The sequence below is a fragment of the Corvus hawaiiensis genome, chromosome 16, assembly GCF_020740725.1.
Source record: "Corvus hawaiiensis isolate bCorHaw1 chromosome 16, bCorHaw1.pri.cur, whole genome shotgun sequence".
Taxonomy (NCBI): Eukaryota; Metazoa; Chordata; class Aves; order Passeriformes; family Corvidae; genus Corvus; species Corvus hawaiiensis.
Genome location: NC_063228.1, coordinates 9,250,916 through 9,271,106, shown reverse-complemented (window position 1 = coordinate 9,271,106; position 20,191 = coordinate 9,250,916). Strand labels below are relative to the sequence as shown.

General features: G+C 35.1%; 1 protein-coding gene across 6 annotated transcripts in view; it reads right to left on the bottom strand.

Moving 5' to 3' along the window:
- Positions 1-20,191, bottom strand: part of SNX29 (sorting nexin 29) — a 128,332-nt gene that overhangs the window by 59,932 nt on the left and 48,209 nt on the right. For all 6 annotated transcript variants that reach the window (XM_048320909.1, XM_048320904.1, XM_048320906.1 and 3 more), the window contains exon 19: positions 12,111-12,251. In XM_048320909.1, the coding sequence (XP_048176866.1) occupies positions 12,111-12,251 (141 nt within the window). The remainder of the gene's footprint in view (positions 1-12,110; positions 12,252-20,191) is intronic.

Sequence of the window (20,191 nt, the reverse complement as noted above, 5' to 3'; positions counted from 1 at the left end):
CTGCCTCACCCTCACTGCACTTCCTTCATTCTACTTTCATCACTTTTGTCAGTTATGTTTTCAAGCTCACAAGAAAACCTCCATTTTTAAATACCACATTCATCAACTTTTTCGGTTCTGAAGTTTGTTTGGTCACAAATCTTCAACAGCAATATTTTCTGTGAAATAATTTCAATTATGTTTAAATTTTCTCTTAAGCAGAAGCTGCATTCTTTTAGTATGACTTCTGCACTGCATATGTATTCAATGTATTTAACTAAAAACACCTTTCATAGAAAGGACTTCTGTTATAGACACAGGAGCCAAATGCTGAATGTAGGTACTTTCTATCCCTTATGTTACTGTAAAGAGTCTCCTTGACTACAGAAAACAATGGCACAAAGAACTTTTCTAATTAAGACTGCCAGAACATGCTTAGGGAATGCACTTTTTGCTGTTTACAGCTGATCATATTAGTGCTTATAATATGGCTATTTTTCTGCCATTTGTCCAAGAAAAAGGCAGAACATCCCAGAAATTAAAACTCAGCCTGAAAACAGTTAAAAATGTTCTTTTAGTCTGACATGAATTTGATCTGTAAAACAAACAACAAGCAATCTACCATGAAATTCTGCACCATGTATTAAGGCTCGTTGTCCTCACCAGAAGCAATGTAAACCAAGGTCAAAATGATTCAGCTCCAGGTCGGCACTTTATCATGAAACGTGCGCTTTGGCTACTCAGAGCGACGATTTTAGCACAAAGTGGTTACTGCCAAGCTGTTGCAGCAATAAAGAGTTTTTGTCACAATATAGTAAACAAAACAATTGGTAACAGAAAAACACAACTGACTCAAAGCCTGGCCAATTTTTTCAGTCTTAAATTATAAAAAGATACCTATAACCTTCTTTTGATTGGGCCCAATTATCCACAGCAGAAATCTAGGTAGTACTTTGCATTCCAACCCGTAAACAAACACCTACTTCTATTTACAAGCAAAAAATGAAGAGAAATTTTTTTGATTTGGATTTGTATCAGTGACACCCACCCCTTACTTTTAGTACATGTCTCTGATGACTGTATGAGTCAATACAAGCCTACATTTGCATATGTACTCACACAGAAAACAGCAAAGATCTTCCCCTAAGGTTCAAGATACACATTTATGTACACTTGATGTGAATGTACTTTGAGGAAAAAGTAATTCTGTTAAAATTACAAATACATACATTTTGCAAAAAACCCTTGCATTTTCACATTATTAAAGGTTAGATTACATAGTTTCATTTTTAGGAAAACAAATACACAGCAAGATAAAGTAACAGTACTTAAATAAAGACCCACTTTTAAGATTTCACTGAAGTTTCTTAGGCATATTTTCTAAAAAAATAAAACTACTGCTGTTTCTGCACTAACTACAGTGAAAGTAATTTCCTAGCCCACAGGTCAAGAGCACACAGTTTTGATTAAGAGACCACAAAAGTTCAGTTAACAAGCAAACCTCCTTCAGATTACAGAAGCATCAAAACACATCTGGGAAAATATTTTTAATCCGAAATTCATGTCTCCCAAAATGTTGTATGAGATTCTTTTTGACTGATAATTTGCCACGTTTCTTCTGCCCACAGCAAAATGCTAATATCAAATTACAAATCTCTGAAAATTGTAATTGATAATGGAAAACTTAGAGACTCTCAACATATATTAGAAGATGATGTTAAGGTGTAAAACTAAGAAGCAGAGGCTTGATTATATGGTAATATTTTATGTCATGCTGTTTTGCAGTTTTTCATTACAAGCCAAGTTCATTCCCACTTGCAGTTTAAATTGTTTCACACAACTGCTGGTCTTTTATACACACTGCTAGTATGGAACAGATGGTAAAACACTGATATTCTTCATTATTAATGGGACAGCTCACTTAAGATGTTTCAAATATTTTCCAGGAGCTTTTGGAAATGCTATGATTGCCATGGTTACCTGCCATGATTTAGGGACAGATAAAACACTTTTAGATTCTGGGCTTGGTGCTGTTGCCATCAACATCAAACTCACTGAGGTTCTAACCATTACTTATCATTTAACCAACCTCCTGTTGGTAGCACCAGGGAAAAAATAATTCAAACAAAACCAAACAACCAAACAGCTGAAGGCTCAATGTAACTCAATTAAGATAAAAGGAAATATGAAATAAAAGGAAATATGGCTTTAGGACTTTAATCAGCCTCTGATACTACACAACGCATCCCATCCCAAATAAAGCTGACAATAGTGCTATTCAAAGTTCAACTTGCAAATGCAGAAATAAACTCAGGTTATTCTAATGTAGCCCATTATTTTCCACCGTCTTGGCAACCAGTCTCAGCAAAATTATCAAACCAGTCTTTATCTATTTATGAGGCACCAAATGCTAACCTCAAAATGAAGCTGGAAATCAGAAGCTGAGATGGGAGCTAATGAAATATTCAATTGCTGAGTCATTCTCACCAGTTTGTAATTAAAAGTTCTATAGCAAATATTCATTTTACAGGTTAATTGACGCCTTTGCACAGGTCACAGTAAAATATAACTTCTGTCCTTCAGTAACTATTGCATCATAAAACTTTTAGGAAGGTACAGTTTCCAATCCTAAATATACCAGATACCACCATATTATACAAAAATCATCTCCAAATTATTGAAACTACATAAGCTTAAAATTTCCATCTTACTTGTATTGCCAGTTTCTGTATGGCAGAACCAGGCCAGCATTATACAACATAACAGGGGTATACAATACATGAAATTGCCATTTTCCCCTTCCCAGCATGAGATTTTTTTGTACATCTACTGTTCAGTGGAACAAACAGGAATTTAAGAGGATGAGATACAAAGAAGAAATCAAGGAAATGTCAGTTTTGAAAAGAAATCTATTTTCCTTTAAACAGAGATTTACTACATAATTGTAATTATTATTCTGTGTTTCTACTCAAATAGCTGATGCATTTCCATCTCCAGCTCTGGGTTCATTTCAATGGTACCAGAAAAGCAATGCTTTCAGATAAAGTAGCTGGAAAAAGGCATTGCTGCAAACCCATGCAGTAGCAGACATGCTGAGGGTGAGCTACAGTCCTGCAATGCCCTCAGTCAAGCACCAGTTTAATCAAAGCAACATTTAAATCAGTAAATATGCCAACAGAAAAAAGAAAGCTTGAGAATAAATCTAAAATGGATCTCTTTTTAGTGTTGTGCTTAATGCCACTGCTAGAAAAATAACTCAGTAATGTTATGCTAATAAAATCCAGTGTCATCTAAATATTTTGCTATATAAAGACACATGCCAACCATGTGTTAATTTGTCAACTGGTCAGGAATCAACTGTTAATTAAAAAGCATCAATAAAAAACTGCAGCAAGACCCCTAGGGCTAGTCTTTTGCTCAGCTATTGAATAGGGAAACACTGTTTCTGTCTTCTCCTCAGATAAAGCATTATCCGTCTACCCTGTAATTTTATTCAGGAGATTCTGCAAACTACAACACAACAGTTCATGAAATTGAGATCCATTTTTTCACTAGGCTATATTACAGTAATAACTATCAACAATATTAGTTAAAATGTGTCTCAGTTCAGTGCTTCTCTCCAGCACTGCAGTTTTCTTTCTTAATTTCTTTCTTTAATCTGGTTGAAAATGCCCTGAAGACCAATAAAGACAGACTCTAAATTTAAAATAACAACAAAAAAAACCCACCTCAAAACCCTTTAGAAACATGGTACATACAGTGCTTACAATACAAGCTTATATGTACAATAACGTTACAGTGATGCTTTCCCTTAAAAAATCATTAATAAGGAAATAAAAACTTTACTCCCAGGTAAAAGACTAGATTCTCCTTTAACAAAAAATTTATTTGGATACAATCTGATGGTATGACTGTTTTCTAAAATAAAAATTTAATTAATGAAGAATATTGATATTAACTGCCCATTACTTATTGTGCCTTCATGCAAAGATATTTTACACAGTGCAATGAAGGAAATCAGATTTTCCATGCAGGAAGTGGATCCAGCATTTCACACGATCTGACGTATTCAATATTTAGTTTTCTTTTTTAAAAAATTAACACTGAATATCTTTAGTAAATGCAATTGCCCAAAAAGCTGTAGAGCAAGTAAGATTAAAATTTGCCAATATTTCTAAGACAATATATTTTGGGAGAAGAAGAGAGGTGAAATCAAGCACACTGATATGTAAGGAAAGGGAAAAATGTGGGTAAAATTTCAAATTTAAAACAAGAAGGGTTTACTTTTATTTTTGTAATTAGGTGTCCCTGTTAAGATCTCTCTGAAAGGAAGTTTATTAATCCAAGTAACTTGGTAATTTAGCATCACCATCACAATAAGAAACAAATTTAGAAAATTTATTTTTATGTTTTCATTTTATACCAGGAGGCTACTAGAATATCTAAATGACGCATGAGTTGTTATAAAACTGCCATATTTTTATCGAGCAGTTGTCCAAGCAGCATGTAAATTACTTTCCTTTTTTTCCCCATAATGTCATGATGCAAAGCAACACCATCTGAACTGTTTCTATGGGCTCTATATTCAATAATTTGTTAGAATAAATCGCTTCTCTTAATTATAGCATTACAAGACAGCAAGAATAAAAACATCACTTGACAGGCAAAGTTTTGTTTTGTAGACCCTAAATAGTCTGTATTCCTTCTTCCTAAACTTCAACAGCAATTAGCAAGGAATTTTTGTAACTCGAAAAGAAAACGACTCAATTCACTATTTCATTGAAATGGTGCCCTTGAGCACCAAATGAACAGATTAATTCAGTGAGACATTCTGATGGAGATGGAGAAGCACGAGCTGGAGAACTGTTTACCTTTTAAATTAAAGCCCTGAAAATGAAATATGCTGCTCTGCACTCTGCTCGATTTAACCTTCATGCCGAGTTTCAGGTAACTCAGACATTTCATACCACACAATGGGAAGCATTTACTATAAAGTATTTGTCATATAAAAGCCAACCATTTCCTGCTGACTTATTTCTCTTCTCTCAGATACTGATATGACAAAAAAATGGAAATGAAGAAGAACTGAATGCTCTTTTCTAAGTGCTGTATACATAAAATATCAACTGCAGTCTTATGCAGTAAAAAACCCAGAGGATCTGGATTCAAAATCTGAAATACTCTGTATTCCCCCTTAGTGTGCAGGTGACAGTGCCAGGAAACAGGTGGGCTGTGACTAGAAATCTTAATGACTATGCCAGGAGTCACATTATTTTTATTTCTATTTGTATGGCACTACAATTAAGTTACATATGTGAAAACCAGATCATATTCATTTAATCCCAAAGGCTATTTAAAGGTTCTTTGAGAATTGAACTTTTCAGCTACAAAGTAATACAGTGAACTTACAGGACAAAGTTTCTTTTGTGGCTTTAAAATGGCATAAAAAACAGTGTTATGTTACAGAATTATTACATTCAGCTAAATATGAGATTAATTTGAGTTCCTTTCCTGCTTTGAACACAATGGATCCATTTCTTTTCCTTTTACCCACACTACAGCACAAGCATATCTATCAAATTTATATTAGCTACAGTTTTTCCTGTAACCCACAAGGCAAAAGACTGTATGAAAATAAATCAATACGCTAGTTAAGACCACTAAGAGGGTTGAAAATTAAAATCTACTTACTTTGAAAATCAAGAATAATACGGAATTTAAGCTTCTATATTACATCATCCAAAAATCAACCTAGGTAGCATTAATGAAAGCAATCTTTAATGAAAGCAATCTTCATATTTATAATATATAACTTGAGGATTTATATTTTCAAAGCTTTTCTCCTTTAATAAATGTATTCCAATTCCAAAACATCAGAGAGTCATAATTTTCTACCAATTCCATATGAAGACACTGGATATGAAAGCTTAGTACCAAGAAACATTATTTAGCCCCCTGTCCCAAGTGCATTAACCAGAAGTTTTGCTTTCTTCTCAGCTCCCCCTGGCAGTCTGACTTTGACAAATTAATCTGATGAAAGATAGTTTCTATGAGCTCCTACATCCCACAGAGGACAAAAGCACATATATCTGTACTTCTGATTCCAACGCAAGCCAAACACATACTTAAATTTTAGGATGTCCTGAATTGCTTTGCTGAATTTGGAAAAAAACCCATCAAAATCTAAAATGAAATTACTTCCTCCCCTAAGATTCTTCCTGCACCATCCTCTTTCAAACATTCCATATGTCTTCTGTTATTGTCTATGTACTAGTTAAACAGGAATTGTTGTACTTCCTATTTTCAAATACATATTTTGCAGGGAAGGGGTGTGTGTGTTCCTTAAGAAGCCTTGTTCCTATCTTGCTGCTTCTCCTTTCATCCTTTTCCAAAGGGACTTTCTTTCCTCCATCACCTGGTCTAAAAAGCAGCTTTAAGGGGGTACTGCCTCTGAATAGACAGGTCCTGCTTGCCAAAAATGGCAATTAACTTTTACAGGAAGGAAATGCATAACAGGGGTTACACATCAATGATGCCATGTGAAACCCATAAGAGCAAAATTATTAACACTCAAACTCTAATTTGAATGGCTTCAAATTACTTCATATATATATATATATATATATACACACATAGAGCTAGACAACTCCTTACTTGACAAACTTCTTTAAAAACCAATAAACATTATAAGCACAAGAGCAAGCTCTCTTGTTTTCTTTTACTTGCAATAAAATCTTTATGTTCTCTGCTTTTTAATCCTAAAATAGTTATCCTGCATCCTATCTTAAACTCTTCATTATCTTCAGCAACAGGCAAACAGACCAAACACTGATAAAAGGCAACTTTGCTGCTGGGAACAAAAGAAAAGAAATTCATCTGCACTCTGTGAGCAAAGGCAGGATTTCCACTGACATAAATAGAGAAGGATAGAGCCCCTGGGGAACAGAACTTGCAGAATCACAAGATACATTCCAGAAGCCAACTTCCTATATATCCTAAATGCTTCATATATATCCTAAATGATGCTGCCATGTACATACTCGTATATATGTGTATATACAAATAGATATCTTTTAAAATACATGCACATAATATTCTTGAACTTTTTAAAATAGGGACATATACAAATTAATCTACAATTTAGGTTAGTCACTGACAGGTGAAAAGTACATATTCATTTTGTTGAACTAACATTTGGGCATGAAACAAGCTATGGCCGGAGATACAGCTCACAGACTTCAGTTGCATGGGCCAAAGATGATGAATTATGTTGCTCTCAATGTTTTCTCCGAGACAGAAACTTATTTTAGAGTTCTGTATTGTTCCCTCAATGCAGCTGAGAAGTCACAGCAAAGTCACTCTTCTGATCTCAGGAAAGTGCTGTGTATTCTTTCCATATGGGGTATCCAATGTTTTAAAGGAAAGCAGAGGATATCATGCAGTCAAGTCAGCGCTCAGTGCAAAGCTACCTGATTCAATTTCTCCTCACTTAGACAATCACTGAATTCAGGTCTTCAGAGGAATTAAAGAACCATTTCTATTTTGCTATGCCCTCTATTGGGACAACACTATTGCAAGAGGATTCTTAATTAAATCTTTACTTGATTACTATAATCTGCCCAATGTAGAAGCTGCAACTGATATTTTAAGGATGCTGCAATATTCAAAAAATTAGACTAATAAGTCCAGTAAATATTCATGTATTAATACTTAATCATTATTTTGAGAGATACCAACACAGCACCAGCAAAGGTTCCTTAGCTAAATGTTATCTTAAATTAAAAAAAATCGTATTTCTATGCAAAAACATACAGGGAACCCTTTACAATCAAGTGCTGTGACTGTATAAAGCTCCTCCTCATGAGCTTCCCATAACTGGGCACACTGCAGACCTGGAGTGCTGCCCAATGGAACCCAGCGTGTCCTGGGGCATTCCTGACAGGAAGGCAGCAGTCACAAAGACAAACAGTGAGAATGGAAGGATGAGTTCAAAGCATCCAAAGTACCTGAAGGCTTGCTAAAAGGCAAAAATCTGTTTATTGCAAGAAAAATCAGTTCGAAATTACAAATATTGGTATATACAACTACATATAAAATACTGAGCAAATCACAAACCAGGCTGATACACAGTGAGCATGTTTTAAAATTACAAAAACTGAACCCTTCAAGTATTAACAATACAGTTAAAATTTGTAAGTTTTAAAGAAATTGATCTGCAGTTTAAAAATAATTAAAATATATGATGAGTATATGACATTTCTCTTACACACACACACCACAAGGGAACAAATATATTTCTTGTTTTACTCAAACAAAGCATTGATGAATTGAAGAAAGAACACTTATTCTTGCCAGGATTACTCATAAAGATTTTGACAACTATATTTGCCACCAGAACTGAAAGATCTTTAGTAGAACATATACAGCATGGGGCCTAGTATATATGAAAATTAATACATGGACTCTTGCAAGCATTATTATTTTCCTTCAGTAAATATCTAACTTGATTCAAAGCAACATATACAAAACAAATTATTCTCTTTCCCGCTTTATTTTAGTTCTAACTTACTAAATTCAAATGTTAAACTAATATGCTGAAAATGAGGTTACCAAACTGAAAGGCAAATACACACTCTTCTTTGTAATTGTTAAAAAGGTTACTTGTCCAAAGCAGTATTCTTTCTTCTTTTCAGTTATTTTTCAACTAATTGGTTTTCTGTATATTAAATTTATGTTTCCTCAAGCATTAAAGCTAGTTTTTATTCCTACGTACATAATTTGTTGAAAGAGCATGAATATGAACTTTTAAGATAAATGTCCCAACTGAAGGCAAACAATGGAAAGGCAAAAGTGCATTCAAAACATAATTATCAAAATTAAGGTATATAATAATGGTTTATAATTGTTAAATATTTTCAAATTCCACTGCTACTTGATGAATGTAATACTAAAATGCAATAATATTTGATATTCTGACTTTTTAAAATCCTCATTCAGCTGAAATTCTGCTTTCTTTTTGCATTTTCCCAATGTCAAACTCTGCAACTTTGCATTTGAACCTCACCTCCTTGACTTCTATTGCAGTAAACAGGAAAAATATGCATGAAAATTAATACTTCTCTGTATTTTATTCTACATTACTCTCTTCTAGTTCAGTTCCCTCCTCTGAGCTCCAATATTTTGCATAGCAAGGCACTGGACAGTATTTTGTCAGTCTGCAGGAGTGATTCCAGGTCATTCTGAGGAATATGGTGTCCTCTCCTGATCCTGGAGGTTCCCTAAATCTGGGACATGTAACTGAACATGGAATTTAGTGCTGGTATCAATTACAGCAAGACCTTTGGATGCCTCTGACATTTACAATAAGCACATCATCTTCATTAGCCCCACAGTACAGAGTGCATTGAGTGATGCAGTGAATAAACTCATCCAGGTAGTGACCTGAAGGATATAAAAGCATCAGTGCCCTTTTCCAAGAGCTGTAAAATAATAAATTTTAGCCATTTACACATGGAGGGCTGTTTTTTACCAATATGTTATTTGGGAATCTAGTAACACTGAGGAGTTGCAAAGGATATGAAAACCATAGATTAATGTAAGAGATACTTTTGTTAGCAGAATTCAGCTACTGAAACTGTTCTTTAGGCACTGATTTAAAATTGTATTGATTAATCTAGGAATGGGAAGACAGCTCCAATTCTATCAAAAGCAGCAAAACTAATATCAGAGAGAAAAAATATCTTTTGAAACCTAAGTTCATATCTAAAGGTGAATGTGCTTTGGTAGCAACTAAATTTAAAAAGCACTATTGAAAAAAGTAGTATTGGCAATATCTCTTCTAATGTTTATTACCAAGCATTTCCATGTGTAATATCCTGCACAAATTCTCATCCTAAACTGAAAGTTCTGCAGAATTCCGAGACAGAAATTTCCACATGAATTAGTTAATCTTATACTGAATTTTTAAACCTTCATTTTAAACCTTCAACTGGCCGTGGAAAGCAGGGCCATCTCAGGGCCTTTAACCATCTCAGTCACACAGCACAATTATTTCCCAAGGACTACTGCACAAAATGATACAAATTCCTAAGGGCAATACATTCTGTGACACACAGAGAAAATAGCGCCACTAAAAGGACAAAAATCTGCCTGCACAATGTGCTGTGCAAATAAGCTCTTGTGTGCCAAACTGAGCCTTGCACAGCTGAGGTGAAAGCATCACTCTCTGACTTGCAAGTTCACAGCCACCCCACTGCCCCACGCCTCATCATAGGAGTCTCTCAGGAGTGAAAGGGATGGCACCCACTCCTTACTGTAAAGAAAAGACCCTTTTTCTGAGGTCTGATGAGTGGTTGTGAGTTTACGCAAGATTAAGGTAGAATTTTGGCTCAAAGCTAAAGCACTGAAAGAAAAAGCAATGCAAAATTTTTAATGAGTTGCTCAACTGATAATTTTGTATGCATCAATTGTGCAACTGAAGTTGTAATTCAATTAGTATTTAAAGTAATTAAGGGTGAAAGAGTATCAAAAAAGCTTAAAAGGCAGCTTTTGTAATGTACTGAAGTGATACTCCATCACTTCAAAAAAGGAGAATTAGTTATGTAACAAAGAAGAAAATGCCTGGTTTCCATTACAAAACCGTCCACTAAAATTTAAATGAAAAATGCAGGATCTTCTAATAGATTAAAAAAAAAGCAGAAAAGCTCTCATAAGTACTTCCATTTCCTCAGTCAGCAGGCAGTGAACTACATTAACTGGACCTTAAGCCAAGCAAACAGACCTATGGATTTTATTGATAAATTTCGTATATATTTGTATCACCACCACCCATTCCAGATTATGTGCAACACTGCCATTTCACATGTGCCAAATTTACCTATTTGGTTTTACAGAATAGCTGAGAAATCATTGGAAGTCAATCAAAGTTACTCCCTTTAAACATCCAGAATCCACGTTCACTGACATCTGAATGTCAGTAAGGAATTTCTAATTTTTTTTCTATTTCTTTCTGAAAATTTATATTAGTTCATACAAATTAGCAAAGATGATTTTTCTAATACAGACAAAGTTATGACAGATATAATTAGGATGACTGTGGCATTTTAATGATATATGTATTACTGTGGTCTTAGACCAAAAACAATGTCAGGAAGATCTGAGTTTTGCAGTCATTACGTCAGCTGTGTTATGATGATTACACGGATCACTACGGTTGGAGCTTCTTAAATATTGAATACAAGAACTCAGTGATACAAAGGCAAAAAAATAGTAAAACCAGAAAATCCTACGTAAAAGCTAAGAAATTTGTTAACCTTAAGAACTCTAATTTAAGAACCCAGCAGTTTAGTAAGGATGGTTTTAGTCATAGGCACAATTTAAATCTCCAGTATTTTACTTGTGATAGCTAAATAAAATTTTCAGATAATTCCTATGCTGCAAAGAAAATTACTTCAATTACTCCTCAGTCCTTCCTGGACTTGTGGTGTACATTGCAATGTGTATTTAAGCTCTTGATCAGTTTAAAGTTTTGATGACTAAGGCTTTAATTACATGGTACTACATATTTACTATATACATACTACAATATTTACTGTTTCATTTCAAAATCTCTATATGATAGGAAAACACAAATTCCCATTTTAAAATGGCAGGGCTAAGAAACAAAGACACAGATTCTAGGAATTAAGCACCTAAATGTCTTTAAAAAGCTGGTTAAAAGAACTTAAAACTGTTGATGAAGAGTGAAGGAAATTTAAGGAATTTAGATTGATACTTTTTGAAATTTACAGAAATAGTTAATGAATTACTCACCAATGTTAATTGCTGGCATTTTTTGGAGAGAAATGGAGTAGAGACTTCATTTTACATATAGGGCTGTCCAGTACAGTTTTTGAGGGTTTGTACATTTGTGTATGTCATCAATATTTCATTCAATAAAACTTTTCAGTAAGTGGAAAAACCAGTGCATTACCTCTGTCAGTGAATCTCCAGCTGGTAGGGGGAAAGTCTATAAAAATACCAGGTATTGTCTAGCAGGTGTGAAAACATTTATTAGTCACCTCATTTTTTGTGTATGGATAAGAGAGGTTTTTCCCCCAACTTTTACTGATACTGTCAGTTCTTTCAAGTACCTTGTTTCCAATGGCCTTTTTTGGTGGGAAGTTAAAAGTCCTCACTTGCTGGTATTTATTCTGTAATTTATGATGCAAGCTCCTGAACTCCGCGTACCTTCGATAGACATTCCACTCATCATCCTTTATCCTGATATAAACCTGCAAAACACAGACAGGGAAGGGAATAATGTAAAGACAAACAGAGCTGATGTATGTCCTCCACTCTTTAAAGCCTCCTGGCTCAGCACTTTCATGTGAGGCACCACAAGTTCCAGGATCCTGTAGCCACAGATCCATGTCTGGCTCTGCATTTGCTGTTGTACAGGTCATTAACCTCATTCTCTCTCTTCTTCCTTTTCCTCCTCTTTCTCTCTCTTTCTCTTATTCTAATCAAGACAAACACAGCTTGCTCATTTTAACATGACTCTGGGGCAACCATGGCAGCACTTCTCGTTACCATGGTTTCCAGCATATTCTACCATCCAGTGACCAAAGGAAAAAATAATTTAATACCACTATAAAAATGATTTCTGTGTCCTCAATACAGTTTTTCAACTTTGTAAATTAGCTTTGTAGCATCAGAATTGCAAAACCTAATTTTATCCAAAGTATTAAACTTAATTTACTTCCTAACAAAATTACATTGAAAACTAAACTAGAAATTTTATTGTTTGGAAAATAAAAACAGTTCATTCTTTCTGCTTGTATAGGACATTAAGTATAATTTAACACAGCTGTAGTTTTTGTGATTCTGTTTTTGTTTGCTGCTCATTATTTCATGAGCCTATTACCAATTACATGCTAAATATTCGCTTTCTCTAGGAAAATGTCATGCAGAAGTGAAATACACTTACAGAAAACTGAGATTTCACTCTTTTCTAGGGAATGACACAGTTTAAAAGAATGCTGAAACAGCACAAGTCAAAAACTATAAACCAAGCATCAGAACTCAAGATCCAGAGTGACCTTTCCCTTTGCTTCTTCAATGGAATCTGTAACTTATTCATTCTTTTTTTTTTGTGTGTGTGTGTGTGTGTGTGTGTGTGTGAATAATCTCAGTATTTTACATCAGAAATTAAGCTGGAACAGGACTGATGACATTGCCTTGCCTTGCTGCTCCAAAACCCCACAGTAATTTAGTAGTAAATTGTAAGGCAAATACCAGGAGAACACTTATGTAAAAAGGCAGCACCAACCACTGTCACACAGAGTGGGCAGTAACAGCTGTATTTTTGTGGAAACTAGATAAAAATAAAATTTGGATTTTGATGTGGCCAATTTCAACACTGAATTGCAGTTTTTCCTGGTGACTGAAGCATGGTCCTTTGCCTCAAGATATTGCAAGTCCTTAGGAGAAAAGATTCAATTTTTCTAAGGACTGGTGGTATTTCAGAGATGAAGTGAACATCTCCCACCAAAGCAGCCCATGCCTTGGTCTTTTGGAAGTTCTCTCTCCAGATGCCTAGAGTTTCTCAAATTTATAGGAGGCCTCTTTGCAACAAAATACAATATATTATGCAGATACCATGCAAATTCTGTCAAGTTAGAATATTTCAGTGTACAAAATACTAATACATTTTCTACAGGATACTATAACTCCAAAAAAGGAATACTATAATTCCAAAATTAGCACATCTGAGAATTTAAAAGATTCAGAGTATTGTGAATTACATACGCATATGTAAACAAAAATTCAACTAGTTTTGGTAACAAGAATTCAGCTAGTGTCATGATGGAACCACAACAGTAAGTCTGCAAGAAGTATTCAGATTTCTTTTCCACTTTGAAAATAAAGCCAGGATAATTAAGCACCTACAGGACCATCTGTTTTAACCATTGAGTACATCTTTGAAGGCAAATGAAGGAAAAATGAAATGCAACTACACTGCGTAATTCTAATCAAATTTATTTAATGTAGTAAACACTATATTAAAATCTTTATTCACCCAGCTCTAAGCTCTCTCCCTGCCTATTCTCACTTCAACCAGTATATTGTTTAGAATTTTGTATACATTCCCAAGATCCATGTGGGGGGTAAGGATGACCAAAAAAAAAAAGCTTAAATTATTTTTAACTAAGTTATTTAATATGGAAATCCTAACTTAACTAAGCACTTATCTTTGCACATGTGATTTGGCGAATCAGGCAGTTCCACATTACCTGTTAAGATGTAACCCACAGTTAGCTAATTAAGAAATCCTGTACACTGTAATTGAAATTTTTCAGGACTGCAAAAACATAGATTAATTTCTTAGATAAAACCATTGGAAAATTTCTTACTATTCTTCTATGTACATAGATACTGATTTCATTTAGACAGCAAGACATGCAAATGCAACATTTGGAGCCCTGTGCCATATTGAATTTATTGAAAATCAACTAATAGACTATGAAATATATTAAAGCTCATGATGCAGCACACATTTAAACTTTTATTATCTCAGAGGGGAATACTGTTCCCAAGACAAGGAATTGCTACACACTTAATGCAAATTCAGTTAGGAAATCAAACTAAGTACTAAATATAAAATTACTTGGATAAACTTATCCTAGTCTAGTCACTGAAGGCATATAGTCATCTTAGGGTCATGTTATAGAAAGTTGAAAGGACTACTCTTGGGCTTATTTTCAGATCAATTTAAAAGATCAATTTTAGATCATTACATTTCCTTTCTGATGCCCCTGTTTTCCTGATATCATCCACTTCCTAACCTACTTAAATAATTTTCAGAGTAATGAAAATGTACAGACTAAATCAAAATCACCACTGGAATATCTATTTGTAGACAAAAGATTTCACTTTAATACTGTCTTGAATATAAAAAAATTAATTAAGTAGCTTCTGTTTGTAATTTAGGAGCACTTTCCACTTGGGTCTCCCATGTAAAGATCAATTGGTAACCTTTCCGTAGCTCTGATTTACAGAAGCTCTAAGAAAAAAAATCAGTTAATAAGTATGTTTAATGAATTAGTCTGTGATTTTCTCATCACAAACATGTCTGAAATCAGAGATTTGGAGAGCAATAGCAGTAATAGTAGTAATTTAATATTGTGTTTGTCAGTCTACTACCTGCTAACTTAATATTACTGAAATGCCAAAAATCTTCTGAGAATCAATGTGAAAGCATGAGTTTAATGATTGCATACTGAAATGAAAAATCCTACTCCCATGGTACTGGATTTTGAGCCAGAAGTTTCTTAATAGGTTAAGAATCTTTAAGCAGTTCTGAGTCCAAAATGCTGTTAGCAAGTTCTGGTAACAGACTGGTACCAATTGACACAGGTCATTACCACTTACATATAAAAGCCTGAGGAAAATAAAGGACAGATGCCAAAATTCCACCTTGCTCCAGTTCCAGTGTACACAGACCAAATGCCTGTAATCAACACTCATCCTTCTGATCTGCAGAAGTCCCACGTGGGTGCTTTTCTTTTTTGATGTAAAATATAGATTGGTATATTGAGGATTCACTTTTGTGTCTTTCCCTCCAGTACAGTCAGCAGCAAGAGATACTGACTGAGATACTACAGAACCTTCTTCTGCTGCAATGACATTCATGGCTGTAGAATTCCAGATTAAGCACCAGGAAGGATATTCCCTAAATGAAGTTACTCCTGAATCTTCTCTGCAAATGTGGCTCACATTTCCTGGAAGGATGGACTGAATATGTAATGAAAAAGGAATTCTAGGATAGAGAACTCTATTGATGGGAGCTCCACAAATACAAAAATGCTGAAGTCAAAGTCCTTGTGAGTCCATGGCCCATCCCAGGGGGAAGGGAATAACGTTAAGGGAAGGTGAGCAGTGAAAACTCTACTAAACCACATATAAAAATGGCACAAGATGCAAGAGAACTCAGGACATTTCAGCAGCAGAACACTTCAAAGGACATAGAGAATACTGAGAATATTTGTAAAGAACCAGTCCTAGGCTGGACGAGGTCATAGTTTTGAGCAAGGAGAAAAGTGCTGGACAGCATAAGGAATGCAAAAGAGACCGATCCACACTAAGGAAGCTACTGTGACATTTACCAGCTAAGTAGGCATTACAAGGGGATAAAAAAAGGGTGAGAGAAAAAGTATTACTTCTGTATTACTGTAATTCTACTGTATTACTGTAATTCTAACTTCCTTTCCCTCACTAATAAAAAGGGTTTTTTGGAGATCCTCCTGTCTGTAACATCCTTTCAAAGTAATGCCCACGCATGTGATAACAAAAGGGAAAATTAGCAACTGGTTTGGTAGGGACAGCCCAATCAGCATGAACACAAAACCAGAACATGATAATTGGCACCACTATTTTTTAATGTTAACTCAGCTAAGCTTGACTGGTGAGTTTTCCCCTTACACTTGCTTTTAAATAACACTGTAAATCTTAGAGAACCATTGGTCCATAGTTTTACACTTCAGATGATATAGTTTTTTTAATTCTTAAAACTCTGGTTCAACTTTAAAGTACTTCTCAAATATTCAGGAATATGAAGTTAAAGAGATTTTCATCAAAGTTTACCATTTAAGAAATAATTGTTTTCAGGGGATTGGAACTATCTTTTTTCCTGTTAGAAAAGCACACTATGAAATGGGAGTGATGTATTTCAATCTACTTACATTTTATCAAAATTATGTACTTCTGCACTCAAAACTTATAGAAAAAGTAAAAAGTATTAATCAAAAAAAAATAAGAACCAGTTTCATTTGACTTCACTTCAGGACAATGGTATTCTGTTAGGAATATAAATTCAAGCTCAATTCTCCAAAGTTACCTCTGAATTGTGAGAAATGAATACAAATGCAAGTTATATTTTGAGACAGCTGCAGGCCTGCATTTATGGTTAAGTTCCCCCTTTCAAAACGATCCGATTTAAGAATTTTCTGCATAATGAAAAACAAATGGAACAATGAAACTTTTCAGCTGTGATAGGAGCAGCTTTTTGTGTGCCATAGAGACATAACAGGAATTAGAGTGAATAAGCTTTTATTTCAATATGACCATTTTATCCACTTGCACAAAGACTACAAATACTAGAATATATTTTACATTAAATCTTCAAGTTTCTGTTACCTAGTTCATAAAAATGAACAATACAGTATCAAATACATGACACAATGGATACCAAAGCATGAACCTTAAGAACAGCCAGTATTGTTCCACTAAATAGAAAAATGTCACACATTTTAGGCTTATCCACTCAACTACAGACATGTAGAGTAACGATCACTGTGCTTCTGCAGTCACAGTTCTGCTTCTATTTACCAAAACAGCACTGAAGTGACTGGCCAGTAAAGAACAAAGGCAGCACTGCCTCCACTTTTGCTGCATGGAATCAGTATTTTTTGCCTTTTTATATACAAATCAAATCAGCACCCCCCCAAAAAAAAAAATCATTCAATAGCATAATAAGTTCCTTTTGGCAGCAAAATACAACTTATAATAACCCAAGATAATTAACGTCATTTCACAAACATGCACTTTGAACCCATACAGTCATTGTAATGCATGACAACCCCTGCAGTGAAAGAAGTTTCTGCAGAAAAGAAAATAGGTAAAATTACAATAGTGCTGCCTTTTTCTCCAAATGAAATATTTTGGGTGCTCAGGCAAGGGGAAGGAGGCTCTCTCATCAATCAGTTTCTACAACACATAACATAATTCGTATTTGTTTTAAATATTTATTGATTATAAATTATAAATTATTTGCTTCTTTCTGCAGTAGTTGTAATCTGAAAGCAGAAATTCTAATTCTAATTTCCCACTATTTTTGCATCCAGCACTTCAATAAACAAATCAATGTAGTAAGCTGTACTACGGTTTCCTTTAGAAAAATAAATAATTATAGAAGTCTCTGAAGACTGATCTCATCTTTGTATACTCCCTCCACCCCAGTTACTTAAAGTTTTTTCTGCTTTATGCTTTCCCTTATGCCTCCTTGATACATCCTTGGGTCCCACTCCAGAAAAAGTGGGATATTCAACCTTTTTGGCTCATGCACTCTCAAATCACTCTCAGAATGCCATGAGCCACATCTTTCTTTCAAATTCTCCCAATCATTCCAGTTCATTTTCTTCTCTACTTGCCCTGAGTTGCACTGAAATGGAATATGATTAGAAGACTATTTATTTCTCCTTTTTGCCTGCTTAGTGCTGCAGCTGTTGAAGTCATCCAATTCATCATGTATCAGGAAAATAAAATGCAAATTTGGGTTTAATTTTTGCAGTTTATTGCTTACCTTTCAACTCTTAACTGCCAGTCCATTGTCTTCCATTTTCAACCTTCAAGGAAATACCAAGGCCATGCTTGCCTGTGATTAAATTCAAGGTCAACAGGCCCAGCTGGCAGATCCTGGACTGTGCTTTCCCTGTTTCATCTATCACCCAAAGAATTTGCTGGGCGCTCTCCCCCTCAAAAATTTTTGGGTGTCAGATACTGTTCTCCTCCAACTCTTTTATACTGTGTTTCTGTGAAAATTCTTCCCTCTCCACTGCAAAAAGGACACTGAGGGGCTGGAGCATGTCCAGAGAAGGGAACGGAGCTGGGGAAGGGTCTGGAGCACAAGTCCTGTGGGAAGCAGCTGAGGGAGCTGGGGGGGCTCAGCCTGGAGAAAAGAGGGCTCAGGGGAGACCTTCTTGCTCTCTGCAACTCCCTGACAGGAGCTTGGAGCTAGGTGGGGTTCAGGTTCTGCCCCCAGGGAACAGAGACAGGACAAGGGCAAAAGGCCTCAGGCTGTGCCAGGAGAGGTTTACACTGAATATTAGGGAAAACTTCTTCATGGAAAGGGCTGTGCAGCACTGGAACAGGCTGCCCACACCAGAAGTGGAGTCACCATTCCTGGAGGAATTTAAAAGCCATGAGGATGTGGGTTCTGGGGACATGGGTTAGTGGTGGCCTTGGCAGTTCTGGGGAACAGTTGGACTCAATGATTTAGAGGTGTTTTCCAACCTAAATAATCCTGACAAAAGCCCTTTCATAGGAAAGCGTATTGCTCTTCCTTTACAGAGAAGTGCAGAGGAAAACATCAGGTTTTAAAACATCATTTAAAGTAATATAAAAAGAAATACTATGAGCAAATATGTCAGTCAATACTAAAGAGCAAGACTAAAGATAGTCAAAGGAACAAAAAAATTGTAAGAAATGTTTATTGATTATAGCCTTAGGGCATCCTATTCATATGCAAATGGTAACAGCCCTGTCTGATTAGCATATTAATCTTTAAACTTATTTGGTTTATAATGTGTTCACTGCTCTGCAAACAAGGCGGATTTGCAAGAAGCCATTTAAATATTGATATCACTTAGGAATCATAAAATCTCAGTTTCATTATCTTAAGTGTCAGGCATTGGTAATTATAGCTACAAAAGGCATGACTAATGGCATTTGCTGTACACTTCACAGGAAAGTGGAATCCGTATGTATACGGAAAATAAGACACTCTACAGTGGAGAAATATGACTAAATAATATTATTGCAATAATCAACTTGCTTCACAGACACTAAAGAAACTGCATCTAACTATCACCATCTAGAGGTAAAATGAAAATGCAATTTTTTAAAAATTCTGATCTGGATTCTGTCTGTACGCCCATGAATATTTTAGACAAGAAATTATTTTCTAATGGTAGGCTGACTGAGCAATGCCTGCCACACAAAAAAGATGAGCAACAAACTGGAGAGATCACAAATAGCAGTCACCAGAAAGCAACCAGTTAACTAAAGAAGGCAGGTTGTTTGGAAGAGAAGACTTTTGCCAGCATGACCCTGGCTTTCCAAAGTGGCTTAATATTTAAATTTAATAGACTAGGCTTCCTTAAGTGTGACTTTGTACAAAATATATTAGTTTCTCCATATGTGGCTGTGTCCTGTAGTGCTTATAACTAATCAGTCTGCCACTCAGTAATACCATCAGAAACTCTGTAAGAGAATAAGCCTCCGAATCTTCTTTTGGTTAACTGCAGTTGTTCTAAAGTTTTTGCTAGAAGACATGGTTACGAGTGTCTAGGCTAAGCTCCTGTCACAGCCTGGATAATTTCATCCAGTGTAGTCTAAACAATCCTTATGATTTGTTGATTGGCAATAAAGACATCAATTGGTCATCTAATTAATT